The 16,426-nt window shown below is 39.3% G+C and overlaps 1 protein-coding gene across 1 annotated transcript; it reads right to left on the bottom strand.

Annotated features, from left to right (window-relative positions):
• Window positions 1-315: 315 nt before the first annotated feature.
• On the bottom strand, window positions 316-15,453 carry LOC144193978 (ADP-ribosylation factor GTPase-activating protein 2-like). The gene is made up of 16 exons (XM_077712692.1): window positions 15,272-15,453; window positions 14,568-14,686; window positions 14,349-14,421; window positions 14,084-14,215; window positions 12,370-12,450; window positions 10,730-10,835; window positions 10,338-10,394; window positions 9,836-9,888; window positions 9,574-9,710; window positions 9,355-9,486; window positions 4,776-4,904; window positions 4,531-4,683; window positions 3,668-3,794; window positions 2,339-2,426; window positions 2,119-2,243; window positions 316-740 (listed from the first exon to the last, which is right to left on the bottom strand). The coding sequence occupies exons 1-16, from the start codon at window positions 15,341-15,343 to the stop codon at window positions 720-722; spliced, it is 1,605 nt and encodes a 534-aa protein (XP_077568818.1). The 5' UTR covers window positions 15,344-15,453; the 3' UTR covers window positions 316-719.
• Window positions 15,454-16,426: the final 973 nt, after the last annotated feature.

The raw sequence follows: 16,426 nt of genomic DNA, 5'->3' as shown, positions 1-16,426 counted from the left end.
AGGCCAACCCTGGCAACCAATAAGTTAACAGGGAATTGTAAAAATATCCAATTTTTTTTTGTCTTTCAAATTTTGTCATTCATACTAGATCACTATTACTATAAGCAGTCAAAAAAATAGTTGAAGAATACTGATTAAATTTTACCATTTTAAAAAGGTAAAATAAATAAAGAACTCCTGAGGATAGGAGACTTTTAATGTTCAGACAGAAATGTACAAGTCCAAGCTCAGACATTTTAGAGATTCTTGGCATTCCGTTCTGTGTAAAATAACAAGACTTGTGAGCGGCAGTGACTCAAACACCATATGCAAACATATACCACTCCCCATTTATTTAGTATAACAATGAACATTTAATTATTATTTAACATTCAGATAAACAAAATATAGAATGAAGTCTTAACAGAATTTTGAAAATCAAAGACCAGGAAATAAAACAAATCATCTTGAGGTACAACTCTTGCTTCAGATACACTAAAACCACACGGTTTCCTTTATGAAAATAAAAACTCCAATGTTGAGCGGGCAAAATACTGACTCACTCCAAGTCTCAAAGGAGGTGAGGGATGGGAAAAGGAAGATTTTCTATCCTCATGCAAAGCCTTCTGCTTCCCTTCGCTCTTTTTCACCCTGCTCAAATGCACCTGTCCAACGGGGCCGGTTTTCTGAGGCCTTGCTTGTTCATCATCTGGCCACAGATGCTCGTCTCTCGAGGCTGCTCAGTAGGAGCCATAGCGATCCTAAGATACAACATAAAATACACGAAAGTTTGTGAAATACTCATTACAATGGGTGCTACTTCATTCAAGTTGCTAGGGGTGGGTTAATCGGTCTTTCTTAAATGCCGAGGTAATGGTTGAGCTTATGTTTAAGGTTTAATTAAAATCGGTGTGTGGGAGGGGAGTATTATTTGGCAGCTATTGTGCATTTTAGATTTTGATTTTGTTTTCCATCATAGAATGAATGGCATTATATACACAGCCTTTACATTGTATTACTTGGTTTTTGGAAGGATCCGGTATCACAATAACCAACATTATGGAACCAATGCAAGCCACTGACTGATCCAGTGGCTTCCAGTATGTCAATATTCTATTCAATTCAATATTTTATCAATACAGTAATACCTTGACATACGAGTGCCCCGATATACGAGAAATTTGAGATACGAGGAAAATTCCAAGCAAATATTTGCCTTGGTGCTCGCCGTCATTCCGGCTGGATTCCTGCCGCTAGATGTGGGCGTGGCCATCGACATCAACGCAGCTTTACGAAGAGTGGGAGGCAGCGCCGAGCTAGTTACGCTAGCTACTAGCTAACTACTATTTGCGAATGGATTGTGGCCTGGGCATCGACATCAACACAGCTTTACGAAGGGTGGCAGGCAGCGCCGGGCTAGTTACGCCAGTTACTATTTGCGAATGGGCTGTGGCCGCCTGGATAAACATAAAAGTTGGCATTTTCGATTACTTATTTGGACAACTGTTCAATTCGGACACAGAAAATGAGGGTTTTGATACATTTGTGGGTGATGATGGCGTGAGTACATTGTAAAATGGCTAAATAAAGTACAACCGAACTCAGTTTTGCTTCCGTTGCCTTTTTAAAAACATGTTTTTAGCGTCTATAAAAACGATGTGTCCTTTGTGTGTGTCAAACATAGAAATAGCACTCGTTACTGACACTGCAGCTTTCAATGCGATGCGTCATATAGTCGTGAAAATACAGTAATCCAAAAAGAAAAAAAAATGGACTCACCCAATGACCAATTTTAAAGTTAAAGAAAAGAAATAGGGAAGAAAAAAACAGGTACATTGGGAGGAGTCATTTTCTACAAGAGAGGCAAGGGATTGGGAATCAAAACCCACATCCAATACATGCTCTAGTGCAGGGTTGTCAAAACTATTCTGGATTTGCATTCCTACCCATCAAGAGGACACCTTTTCACAAATCAGGAGACCTATAAGTGCAATCAGTGGATTGCAGTCAGGTCCTTTTTGTTTTCTGCAGAAATCTCATTGATCTAAGTGCCTGAGGTGTATCGGTTGGAAAAAAAACCTGCACCCACAGCGGCCTTCGAGGACCGGTTTGGCCACCCCGGCTTTAGTTTGAGATTACCTGGATAGTATTCATGACACCATTGGCAAGGACGGCCATTTTGCCAGCCACAGTCTTTACTCCTTGTTTGAATTGGGTGATGTCCGGACCAGTGGGGAGGACGCTGTCAAAGCCTGCTGAACGCCCTAAAACCACAAATAAAAGAAATGAAATGTGAGAGGATTTCCTATTGGTGCTTTGGATATCAAACAATATCAGTAAAAGAGGTGTATTGTTGTACCTTTATGGTCACTGCCATCTCCAAACAGGTCAGCTGAACTGATGGACGTGCTTCCGGACATGCCTTCCAGTCGAGTCTTTGCTTCATACTGACACACAAAAATAATTGCCTCACGTTTTTATTAAACAGTTCTAACTTCCCTTTAGCTTGTTTTCAACCACATATTCGACTGAAGTGTCCACAAACTTTTCAAAGCGTCTTAAGATTATGTTCAATTTGGTGGTGAATTTAAGGGAGTCATTACACGACAATGCAAAAAACCAACAACGGCAATAACTGTGACGCAAATGTGTTTGCTTTTGTGACAGATCAAGTATGTTTTAAAAAATGCTTTTCAACTTACAGTCCAAATGCCTTTTAACAACAAAATAACAAATGTATGTAATTTTTATATTGCAATGAATATAAGCCACACTTACCAAACTTTACAATAAAAAGTATTCGTACATGATCCACACTGGACAACAAGCCGCAGGAATAGATAGTCACACCTAAATACTTCCATTTTTTACTCCAGCCAAAGAGTCAAAACTGCACTATGCCACCAATTAGTTTACCATAAGTAGATGTCCAATCCATTGGAGGTGTGAGAATGGCAGGGAATGAACACCCAGCCCAATTCTAATGGATTGGACATCTAGCGTCATCAAAGGCAGCGAATGGGTTAACAAGACCAAAATATACAGTAATACCTTAACATACAGGTGCCCCAACATAAGAAATTTGAGATATGAGGAAAATTCCAACAAAATATTTGAGATATGAGCATACCACACAGCCTGGTGGCCGAGTCTGCGAGAAGCTGCTTATGACAACAGCGTCTTTTTCGCCATTTTTACCTCCCATAAAGATATGTATAAGCACTGGGAGGACAGGCTGCATTTTTTTTTACTGGAGATATCATGACCGAATCGATAATCAGCGAAAAAGCCAACATAATTTACATGGACTTGAAAGCAAAGCAAGCAAGGATTCAACCAGAAGCTTACCAGAAGCTTGTGGATGGCTACCAAAAGCACCTAAATGAAGTGAAAATGGCCATGGTACGTGTTACAAAATATTAGCACTGCTGTATGTATATTTTTGACCCAGCAGATTAAATAACTTTTTTTCTGTTCACCCATAATAAAGTCTTTAAAGAACCAAACTTCATGAATTTTTTTTGTGACAAAGAAGTATCTGTTCCAATCACTCTATCCGAGAAAATCAGAGTTGTCGAAATAACTGGAAACTCAAGAGAGCCATGACATTATGCTCTTCACAAGTGTATGCAAACTTTAGACCACAACTGTACATACATGTTTGGTCATGAATGAGTCATGATCTCACCTCTACGCCGCTCTCACGGCCAAAGAACATGTCTGAAGAAATGGCCTTTGCATTAGCAAACTTCTGCCTGGCCTCGCTCGACTCTGCCGCTGAAGAGGACACCTCAGCTTTTCTTCTACTAGGAAGTCTAGATTGGATAAGAGACCATCAATCACTATTTTGTTCAATACTTCAATGAAATATAAATACAGTGGTACCTTGATATAAGAGTTTAATGTGTTCTGGGACTGAGCTCGTATGCCGATTGACTCGTATGTCAAAACAACGTTTCCCATAGAAATTAACTAAAAACAGATTCGTATGTCAAAACAACGTTTCCCATAGAAATGACCTAAAAACAAATTAATTGGTTCCTACCCTCTGAAAAAAACACTAAAAAACAGCATATTGGAATGGAAAAACTTTTTTGTTCTAATACGTCATCTATTAAAAGAGTTGGCTCTATTTGCCCCGCCTCCACCCTGACGTTCAGCTGCAGTTTTTTTTTAAAGGAACCTATTGAGGATTGTTTGTTTTTGTCTTCTGTTCACAATATTACGAAAATTATACACATAAATGGCGTCACAATAGGATAACGCACGACCACTTTCCAACTCGTCTCGGAGGTAGTACTCCTCTAGTAGTGAAGGGCAAGTACTGCCATTCTGCACTGACTAAGTTGGGGGGGACACTGTTCAAATGAAACGGTCTGCCCAGTGCTTGTAGAGACATTTACACGAGTGAGTTGTGAAGGGAAACACAGTGCCCATGTTGTTCTCAAATATCCCATGGTAAATATTTGTTCAAACTTTTACTTGTATCTCAAATTGCTCATATGTCGGGGGTACAAGTATGTCGTCATTACTGTAATGCTGTGTAAATACCTCTCTCCTATTGGCTGAATACTGGAGATGGTGACTTCCTCCTTGGGTTCCTCTTTTTCCAGAGCCCAGGCAGTGCTAAAAGAAGCGGTCCCGCCATCGGTATCCCAGCGGGATCCAAAACCATCTCCCACCGTGAATGGGTTGTCCTTGTATCTGAAAAGTTGTATAAAACAGAGGATCTGTTTTAAATTTTACCATCAAAACAGATTAAATGAAGAGGTACAATTTGAGAGTGACTCATGTACTTTGGAGGTCCAGAGGTGAAACCGGAATCATCGAAAATATCCAGTTTAAAACGAGTCGAGGTCTTGGCTCCCACTGGCGATTCCTGTTCGATCACCTGCATCTCAGACATCACTGAATGTGACACAGCACTGGAACAAGAAACAAACACAGAGAAAGTTTTGATCTCAATAGGTCACATTCAACACGCACGCACGAACGCACCCCACCTATGCACGCACCCAGCCACCCACTTGTCACATTTATCCAAAAATAGAGCTCTCTGAACAGACTGGATGGCAGGGAGCCTCTGTGAGGGTGATTTTTTTTCAGAAATGCAAGCCCATGGCTACCTTATGGCGACACCTCGACCCTTAATCAAAAATAGAGCTTGGTCAGCGGACTGGATGGCAGATTCCATGGATGAGCGAATGCCTCTTGAATTTGACGAAGAGGACTTGGATTTAAGCTCCCAATGTCCAAATTTAAATCAAACGGAGGAACTATCACAGCTGTCAACTACTCTACTGCAGAATTTCAGGAGTTTACCCGGAAATGCAAGGCAAACTCAGGGCTCCGGACAATCTGCCTAAAATTGGGAAATCCCAAAAAAGTGTCACTTAATTTTTTTTGGAAGCCACCATTTCGGAAAAGTAAATCCATGAACCACATTAGTTTGCATATCGGCCCTACACACTACACTGAGCCACCTTGAGAAAAGACAAAGCTAGGTCAGAAGACTTTTCATCGACTATAGCTCAGCCTTTAACACCATAAGACCGGACATTCTTATCCCCAAATTGGCCAACCTGGAGCTCCCACCTTCCACATGCTCCTGGATTGAGGACTTTCTGAACAACTAACCCCAGCACGTGAAGCTGGGTCGCCACCTTTCTCTGACTGAACGCTCAGTGCCGGCTCACCCCAAGGCTGCGTACCGAGTCCACTGCTCTACTCGCTCTACACACACGACTGCAGAGTCATGGACCCTGAAAACATTATTGTGAAATTTGCAGACGATACACCGTGGTGGGGATGATCACAGGGAAGAATGAGAGGGCCTACAGAGATGAGGTCCTCAGACTCAGTAAGTGGTGCGCTCTCAACAACTTGGCACTGACCAGTTATTTTATTTATCTATTACTATTTAATGATTATTTACTCATAATTAACATATATTGATTTTCTATGTGTTTGCTTTTTTATTGTTTCGTCCTTAGACTAAGCAAGTGCTGCAACTAGGCACTGGACGTCTCCGAAACCGTGGAACCCATCCTGGACTTCTGACGGAACAAGCTGTTGTTGTTGGTGTTATTTGTGCACGACTTGGTGAAAGCTTTCAATCTCATTATACTTATATAATGACTATAAAAGCATTCAATTAAATTCAATTCAAATGCCTAAATTTGCTATAACACAATTACAAAGAAGGTTTTAATAGGTTTTAAATGTACAAATAAAACGTGATTGGTCATAGTCCCAACTGCTTAGTAGATTTATTGACATATAACATTAAAGACATGACCTAAGAACTCACACCCATTGCATCATTTTATGAATTTGTTTGTTTCCTTCTGATTGGGTTTCACTTTCATATTCAGTCATACTGGCTTAATACCAGAAACGTATTCCATTTACAATTCTTTAGTGTTACGGCTGTCAACCTGGCTATACATTCTGTAGTAGATTGTGTTGTTGTGGTTTTTTTCTGCAGGTACCTGGAGCTGTGCCTCCACCCCTGTGGCAGAGCCCTTCCTAGGCCAACACAGCTGTGACTACTTCCCACTCATCCCTCATGCAATCAAGATCTACATCCTGCTCTTATTTAAACCCTGTTATTTTTCAGTTCTGGGATTGACTGTCTGGCATGCCGGTGCTAATACAGTGGAGTCCTTACTTTTCTTTAGAAGGCACCAATTGTCTTGAGTTAAGTACGTTTTGTTTGCCCCAGCTTCACCTGATTCGAGTACGCTACTCATTGTTCTTGAGTATTTATGTTGATAAAGTAAATTATTTTGGGCTGCATAGGGGGACTTGCGATAACTTTAGACCACCCCAGGGTATACATAGTTTGTTGCACTAATACACGTAGTTTATTCCCATGTCTAGACTTTTATTACATCAGTTGTGACAGTGGCACCCTTAGGCCTTTTTACCTGTATTTTTGGGAGTGTTCATTTGAACACCTGCTTGGGAGGGTGTTTTTTTTAACCTTTTTCTTTTGAGGGTGACACTTAAGTATTTTTTTCTTCCCCTTTGTTGTCCCATAGTCCAGGTTTTCAGTGGACTTTGTTATAAAAACAAATCATTTAATGCTACTTGCCGAATTTTTCCGCTGTGGTAGTTACGACTCATTGGTACCTCTTACCACCAGGATTTGTAACATTTAGTGAATTTCTATTTACAAGAAGGAGAATTTAGCAATTTTTGCACATACTTCATACAACAAGGTACACTGCATTTTGAATCTGTACACTAGAGTTATAAAATGTGGAGACAGTTCAACATTCCGTTGGATGAGAAAGCTTCAAAACTTTTGACTAAGTGTTCACATATGACCCTTAAAACCCTATAACCCTCCAAAAACGTGGAACCCATCCTGGATCTCCAACGGAACAAGCCTGCTCTGCCTGCTGACCTCAAAGACTACTTATTTCTTATTTATTTATTATTTATCTCCACTGTACATTGATTTGTGTGTCTGCTTGTTTGTTGTTACGTCCATAGACTAAGAGTCTTGCAACTTGGCGCTGAACATCTCCAAAAACCATGGAACTCATCCTGGACTTCCAGGACAAGCCCACTTCACTCTGCTGACCTCACTTGGACTATACTTAATTGTCTATCTGTTGTGAAAGCGTTCAATTCAATATGGGGTGATAAATACTATGTCACGTTTTTTTTTATTAACGTGGCCATGTCTCGTCTTAACTGCGAAATTCAAGGATTAATATAATATTTAGTTTTCCCTATTTTACTTTTTGAAGACGTGAAACATTTCTTTTATATTAAAAAAATACAATGACAAATAAGAAAATATTCTAAATTAAGAAGCATTAAAAAATGTGGACAAATTTTAAGTACTGTATTTTCACATCTATAAATTACACTATCTGAAAAGGTGCAGTTGCAGTTGTATTTTGTATATTTTCAGTTTTTTGTCAATACAAAAAGCACCTCTGCGAAAAGGGGGCTAGCATGACACTAAGCTAGCGTATGTCATACTAGTCCCAGGGGTGACACCACGAGTATAACTAAGTTTGATAGTGCTGTATTGAGGTAAAAATTACACGTTTATGGAAGATAAAGCGGTTAAAATCTACGAAGCCATCAAATTCCATTATCTGTATCTGATATAAAAAGTTCAAAATTCATCATGCTATTGCAATCTCACTGTCAGTCAGAGTTGTGTATCCGGGAACTTGATACCACCTTTGCCGAAAGTTCGAACAACTGTGCTGGCCAACACTTGAGCCCAATCCAATGTAACATATGCATCACTACTAAACATTACGTCACACTGATTTTCCTCGCCGTAATATCAGCATCGCCAAACCATCCCAAATCGTCTCGCAACGCATGCGAGGCTACCTCACGTATAGCATCTCCTCTGTATAGCTCAAATTTGCGGTTTTTTTTTAAATACAATTTTTTGGGGGGGTTAAAAGGACTACGAGCACACGAAAGTCAAATGCCTTGCCACACGCCTGGGATGTTTTGAATAGTTTTACCACAGTCGCGGGCCGTCAGGGCTTTCAAGGCCATCTCTGACAGCCTAAAAAAATATATCTGAATCATATATTATATTTTGTCCATCATTACTTATTATATAATTCCAAATTGTCTGTTAGCTTCCTTTCTTTCCTTTTCCCCCTGGTTGCAAATGTGTGTTTTCATATTGAAGCATTAACCAATCACATTTCAACCATTATTTGTTCCCAAGCCTTCACAATCAGTTCTGTGGGCTCTGCTGCATTAAACAAGCGTCAATAAGACTGTTGCTTTAACTAATAATATTTCGAGTAGGCAACACCACAATGCCTTGTCGCAAACGTAGAGATATGTCATTGCCTTCTCGCTGGCGTATGGATACATCATCACTTTCACCAACTTTGATTGGCTGATGATAGAGTAGGTGGGCCACAGCTACCAAACTGAATCTGGAGCGAGCTGCAAAAGCAAATATATCGTGTTGATTTAAAGCCATTTTCAAGATGAACTTTTCAAGAGAAAAAAAGCTGGACATCATTGAGAAAGGTCACACATTTCCAAAGCAAGCAAATATGTCACAACCGGCAACGAACATTTTCAGCACTAAATCGAATAAAAACGTATGCCAGAAATACAACAGGAGAGGCTCTACTTTCAGCATTTGCTTTGATGGCGATAGAAAAGAAGGAAGAAAGAAAGGAGCAGTTATATTGTGTAGTTAAAAAGGATTTTTGGTGAGTAAAATATGCACCTAACATTTTGACAAAAATGTTGAAAACTGACATTAACTTGAGCTTGTTCTGTATTCAATTACAACTCCACATTTTTGTTATCGATTACAATAGCTGAAACAGGTCAACCAAAAAGAGACAATGCGTTTAATTCAATTACCTCCTGTTCCCAAAGCCCATACCAAGCCTCTCGGCCTGCTCTCTCTTCTTGCCCTCCAGGTTTTTGAGCTTCTTCTCCTCCAGCTTCCTATCAATCTCCAGCTCTTTGTAGGCCAAACGCATGGAAGCCACACTGGAATGTTAGTGAGATAGGAAGAGTGGTTTTAAAATGCATCCTGTTTGCTCAGCGAGCAGACAAGAATTTAAGTTTAAAACTCACATGGACTCCTCTGCTTGTTTTTTGGCCTCAGCTGCTTGCTCTTCTCTAAGTTTCTCAGCCACAGAAGCTTGTTTCTCCACTTCTGAAAAACTCTTGCTGCTCACCTTCTGCGCTCCGAGGCCCTTCTTTGCACCGAGCTGCATCATGCGAACATAGCCAAATGCATTTATGACCACCCAAATGAATGAGCTATTCAAAACAAAAGCAAAATGCCAGGCACCACACATGTTTGGAGCTGGTCAAATACAAGCAACTTGCTTACCCCCTTTTTTGCAGACGTTGGCTTCTTTTTTCCAATAATGAATGGCTTCACCTCTGTGAAATAAATTTTACCATTAATAAATGTAAGCATTTTACATTCAAACTCTGTACAGGTTCTTAAGACTGCCAACGCACTACTCAGTTATTAGGAACACTAGTGGTATCTGCATAACAGTAAAGATGACCTAGCTTCCTCTCACCAACTACTCATACCCCTGCTTGACCCCTTATGTGTGTCATCAGAATAACAGCATTATACAAGCTAAGAATTGATTATCTCTTACACGACAACTTGTTAGCTAGAAGCACGGTTTTATATATTTGGTTCCAATTTGTGCATGTGCTGCAGCATCTGAAATAAGGATGTTGAAATGAGCCACGTAGGTCCACAGCTTTAACCCTTTACAGCTGTTAAAAAAACAGATGGGACCTAAGTGCTGACAAGTGCTGAATGAAGACATGAATACGCGTGAGCAAGATCAGAGTGATGTTAATGGGCTCACCCATCGTGGCTTTTGGTGATGTGCTTAAACCATCGATGCTCGGCCCTTCGTCTGGCTCTGAATAAGGCAAGGTTGGAAAACAACACTAAACAAATCATTGGTTATTTTAACAAATATTAATTTAGATCCCATACAGCATAGCATTAAGACAAGAAAATAACAATAAAATACAGTAAAAAGTTATTATTATTTTTGTCAAGCATTTGAGGAATCTTAATTATTTCATTTCACCAAGCATAAAAATGTCAAGTCTTCATTTCTTGAAAGTTGATAATTACGGCCTACAGATACTGAAGATTTCAAATTCCTTTGTATCCAACCGGTGTTACGGTATTCACATCAGCTATGTGACATGTAAAAGTGGCGAATCTAGCACCCCAAACTTTACTAACGGTTGTCATCTTGTCTTTTTGCCACAGTGTCCTTCAGCTGTACAGCTAGCGTAGCTCCATTCTGCTCCGGCTCTGCGGCAGGAGTCATGCTCCAGTCATCAGCAGACTGAAACACAAGAGTCAATTTGGGAGTGGATAAAGATCATTCAACTTCTTAAATCTGGGAGAAAGTCCAAATTACCATTTACGTATTAACTCGAATATAAGTCACACCCTTAAAAGTGCCTTAAAATTGTTGAATTTTACAATTTCTTGCGTATAAGCTGCCCCGATTCACAATTTTCACCTGCACATTCATGGTTTTAATAGGGAATACAAATGTCTTACTTTGAAAGGAAAATTGTAAGAAGAGGCGAGGGACAACCGAATATGTGGCCAGCCGATCGCAGGGCACAAGGAGACAACCATGCACACTCTCACCCATGCCTGGGGGCAGTTTAGTGTCCAATCAGCCTACCGTGGATGTCCACAATGCACTCGCAAACGGACAAACACATTTAAATTAATATGGATTAATACATACAGACACACTCAAACATACTTTTAATGTAACTTTACACATAACTGAATTCTAATTTTGTTTCAATTTTTTTTTTACCTTCGTTCTGGCCGGGTTAGTTGTTTGCCACCCCCCAACCCTAACGTTTGCTATCGATGGGCTGTTTGCTTTTGTATTCCCTTCAAAATATTCCGAAAATGATGCACACGGAGGTCCTCGCGATAGGATAACACATGACACCTTGCCAATGAGAAGTAGTCTTGAATTAGCGATCGCTCCGCCAGCGGTAGCTAGCATGCTAACATGGAAACAGGAAATGCAACAGCCTACCCACATTGATTGTGGGTAATGACGTTTTATTCTGAGAAAGGGTGCCATTGTCTATCGGCGTTGTGTGCACGAATATACTTCATTACCCAGAAAGCCCACTTTTTGCCCGCGCATGCGCATTGTGCGTTTCCTGGTCCATGTGTAGGTGAAAGAAACCGTTCAGTGCTCGTATATATCTGTTATACACGAAAGATGTGGCAAAAAAGATGAACAGCGATGATGAACAGCCTCTCATGTCATGGCCGCCTGGCTTGGCCGCATCTCGAAATTTTGATTATATCGCGGGCGAATTATTCGATCAAACTTTCCATCGTAAAACTAGCTGATCGTAGGTCGAGGTACCACTGTAAAGGGAGCTGATGAAACATCTGTGTCTTTGTCTCACTCTCTGACCGGAGTATTGGTGTAGATGAGGTGTCCCAGCGCCATCAATGCTCACTGTAACGCTAAACTAATTCGCTAACAGTTTTATCTGTTTATCTTTTCTCTATCTTGAAATAAATGACCGTACTGGCCGCATTGTCTTGCAGTATGCCGTTTCGTCTGTCACCTTGAAGTTTCGTATATGACGTCTTTTGATGGGCATAATAGCCGTGCTCTTGTTTCAGTCATCATTGTTTTTGTCCGAAATACGTGTCATATATGCGAGTAAATACGGTACAATGAATGTCCCAATATCACAATTTGTTTTCCACACTAACCAAATGCTTGTTCTATTTTTAAAGTGTGAAGTAACTGTGCTTTCTGTATTTTTGCCATGCAGTTCTGCTGACCCTACTCAATGAATCTCAAAGACATATTCCTAACTTACCTGGGTGTGTTCTGCAAAAAAGTCTGGTTCTTTTTTTTCAGGAGCAGCTGGAGTGCCTCCCACAGATGAGTCAATCCATAGCTGCAATAAAAAGAGGAAGGGTGGCAATTGGCCACATGCATTGAATACTTATGGGCATCTTATGAAAATTCAAACAATTATAGAATACTGGCAACTATGTATAATTATGATAAACACTAAGCATGGCTCCAGATAAATATCTTGCAGCTGACAAAATAGTCATTAACTTAAAATCCAATTGTTCAAATGAATTAGCAATTCACTTTATGACTAATAGCAAGCCTCAAATCTCCCAAAATAGTATTTCCTATTTCCTTGAATAGTAATTTGGACATTCATTTAGTACTTTGGTTCTCAACATGGTTTTATTTTTTTGTTTTATTTTAAGTTTGATTTTTGCCATTTAAAACTTAAATCATTTACACTACGGTTGCAACAACTAATTGATAACATCTGTATTTAAATTTGTTGGCAGCAAATTTTATCATCGATTATTGTCTGCAACTATTTGCCCAATGTACTCAAGCGCATGGGGGAAATCAAGGTGGAGGAATGGATGGTACACCCTCTCATACATCAGCAGCATGAACCTAATTTTTGATTCCAAACTGCCATTAACCAAAATGTTGGTAACTTACCTCTATTTTGATTAAACTTAGAAACTTACAAAGGACCGGCGACCAAACGTCCAAGCACCGGCTTTCTCGCAAATTTTTCTCGTATATAGATAATTTGCTCAAAATGTTCCTCGTATCTCGAAATGCTCGTATGGAGAGGTACCACTGTACATGTATCCAATACATTGTGTTCTTTGTGCAATAAATTGCAAAATATACAATAAGGTTCATTCATTCATTCATTTTCTGAACCACTTTATCCTCACTAGGGTCGCGGGGGTTGCTGGGGAATATCCCAGCTGACTTCGCAGGAGACGGACTATTCACACTCATACCAAGGGGCAATTTAGAGTGTAAAATCAGTCTACCGTGCATGTGTGAGGAAACCGGAGTACCCAGAGAAACCCCATGCAGGCCTGTGGAGAACATGCAAACTCCACACAGGTGGACCTATCTGGTTTCGAACCCAGGATCCCAGAGGTGTGAGGCCGACGAGCTAACCATTCATTCACCGGGCAGCCTAAAATAATGCTGTGCCAGTTAAATGCAGCATTACGTTGGATTTTCCCTGGGAAACGTAAAATCTTCTTTTAGAGAGCATTGATCGAGTAGATTCCTAAATTCATAATAAATTAGCACACAGGTGTCAGACCAATTCTGCAAAGGGCCAAGTGGGTGCAGGTTTTCCTTCCAACTGAAACAGCACACAGTTTGACCAAAGAGGTTACTGCTGAAACAAGCAGCACCTGCCTGCAATCAACTAATTCCAGTTGAAAGAGAACATACAGGTCCCAAGGTATCGTCTTCATTGGTTGGTAGAAAAACCTGCAACCACTTGGCCCTTTGTGGAATCGGTGTGACACCTGTGCTGTAAACCATTAATTTTAAAATGCCTTATTCCCCAACTGTTCTTTATGTGCGGCTATGTAATGTCTATTCTATAAGCTATTCAAAGTTGGTTGACTTTTAAGCCTTTTAATGAACATCTGCAAACAACACAGAACAAACTATTGTGCCCTATATTGTAATGTGAAAAGCACATCTTTGCCTACTGGTTCTGCTTGAGTTATACTCACGTCTGTCCCATATTTTGACAGTGCAGCATTGGCTTGTTGTCGAATCTTTTCCCTGTACATTTGCGCTGCACGGCTATTATACTTGGCATTAGTGTCGTTTGTGGAGCAGCCATGTTGGCGGAAAAATCCAGTCTTTAAACACAAACACAAAGAGAAATTTAGTTGTCATATACAGTCATGTCATTTGTGCTTAAAGACAAGCAGAATTAAAATTCCACTTCAACCCCCAAATTATAATATGCTCGTCAGGCCAGCATCCACTTACTGCATTGGAATTGCCTCCAACCTGCATGCATCTAAGTTGAAACCAGTTCCAGTTGGAATCTAACTCAGTGGATCTGAAAATTAAAAAAAAATAATAATTCATGGGCCAATTAGTGCAATGTTACAAATAGTAGTATTATAGTGGAAAATTAACATGTACACAGATGTTGCAAGGAATTTCAACAAGACAAACTACACCTAACATTTGTCATCAACCCACCTGATAAAGCTGAGATGTACACCAAGGGAGCGGTGACTTCCAGAGCAGTCAATACACAAGAAGACACCATATGGAATGCTCGCCCAACTAGGGTTTTTTGCAGAGCAGTCAAAACACACCTGTGAATGTATGTGAACAATGCTTAAGCATTGTAATTTGTGTCTATCATTGTCTGGGGGAAATATTTGGAATGCGTTCCCTACATATATGACTTAAGTAAGTAAATTCAACAACATGAGTCCATTTAACTACAAAGCTTTTATATTATTTTAGATACTAAACGCCTGAGTAAATGTAATCCCGATGCGCTGAAATTATAGGTTATGTGTATATTGTGCAATAAATGGACTATAAGACACAATTATGCAGAAGACATTCAATACCGCAGCAAGACGTGATATGAAGCCAAAGATACTGTGAAAGACACTTGTCAAATGAATGTCAAACTCTACGATCCCCCTTGGAAACCAAAGAGACGCGTATAAATTTGGCTAAGTTTATTCGATCTTACATCAGCCAACACAAATCGTATACGTGGCCTTCACGTTTGCTAATTTGCCGGCAGGCTAGCAGCTGTTAGCCACAATTAGCTTAGCGCAATAACTGGGCCTCGGTTCATAAAAACACGAAGCAAACGATAGTTATAAATTAAACACGCATCAACAAGACAACAGGAGAACACTAAGCGTGTCATAGTGAATTACCTTGTTAGTAGGGATTGATCTCAGTCGTTTGAAAATAGTCAATATTTCTGTCTTGTTTGGTTCGGCAGCCATCTTGACCCTCTGAATATTTCCATACAGTAATGCAACTACGGAAAATCAAGCGCCCCAAATTTGAATGAATTGACTTTTAAAAGCGCAAGTCTGGTGAGCTCTTCAACCGGAGCCCGAACCCAACCCGACGGTCGGGCCTAAAATGTCAATCATTACTTCGGTTTCGAGGTTGGGTTAGGGTTAGGGTTAGGGTATAAAAAAAAGTATATAATAAAACGATGTGTGGTCTCTGTGACTTTTTTTAACTTTTTTTTTATAAATATATATTATATATATATATATATTGTATAAATATATATATATATATATATATATATATATATATATATATATATATATATATATATATATATATATATATATATATATATATATATATATATATATATATATATATATATATATATATATATATATATATATATATATATATATATATATATATATATATATATATATATATATATATATATATATATATATATATATATATATAAACTAAATAATAGTTATAAAATAATTACTAATTTGGATTAAAAAAATAGAAGAAGCTGTTTTGTAATTGCTATTGAACTACCGTATTTATCGGAGGATAATGCGCGCCCTTTTATAATACACACCCATAATTTGTAACTAAAAATTGGTATACATTTTTTTTTCACTTTATCTTAGCTCACACCAAGGATTGCACCAGTACCAGTATCTGGCAAATGCTGGACACATAATGCCATGACAAAACATTAATTCAAAACATATGGTATGGAAACCTGGTAAAACAAGCAACCTGTATGAAAACAATTATCAAAGGGAATTTGCAATTTGTATATTATGTATTATATTATATTTATTTACATATATATCTTCTTGGGCGCCCCGATGATGTGAGTGGTTAGTGCTGGGGTCCTGGGTTCAAATCCAGGTCACGTCCACTTGTGTGGAGTTTGCATGTTCTCTCCAGACCTGCCTAGATTCCAAAAACAACATGGTCGGCTCTAAATTGCTTCTTGGTATGGGTGTGAGTGTGCATGGTTGTCCGTCTCCTTATAATCCAATAATCCTCTCCAATAATTGTTAGAAATGTAT

The sequence above is a fragment of the Stigmatopora nigra genome, chromosome 3 (assembly GCF_051989575.1).
Source record: "Stigmatopora nigra isolate UIUO_SnigA chromosome 3, RoL_Snig_1.1, whole genome shotgun sequence".
In the NCBI taxonomy this organism is placed as follows: domain Eukaryota; kingdom Metazoa; phylum Chordata; class Actinopteri; order Syngnathiformes; family Syngnathidae; genus Stigmatopora; species Stigmatopora nigra.
Note: the sequence above shows the minus strand (reverse complement) of the source record. Positions and strands in the feature narration are given on the sequence as shown.

Excerpts from the sequence above, each read along its gene's own strand:
- LOC144193978 (XM_077712692.1), bottom strand. The coding sequence starts at position 15,343 with ATGGCTGCCGAACCAAACAAGACAGAAATATTGACTATTTTCAAACGA. Across the intron at positions 9,889-10,337 it reads ATCACCAAAAGCCACGATGG|AGGTGAAGCCATTCATTATT; the intron begins GTGAGCCCATTA and ends TTTATTTCACAG. Across the intron at positions 3,795-4,530 it reads ATTCAGCCAATAGGAGAGAG|ACTTCCTAGTAGAAGAAAAG; the intron begins GTATTTACACAG and ends TATCCAATCTAG.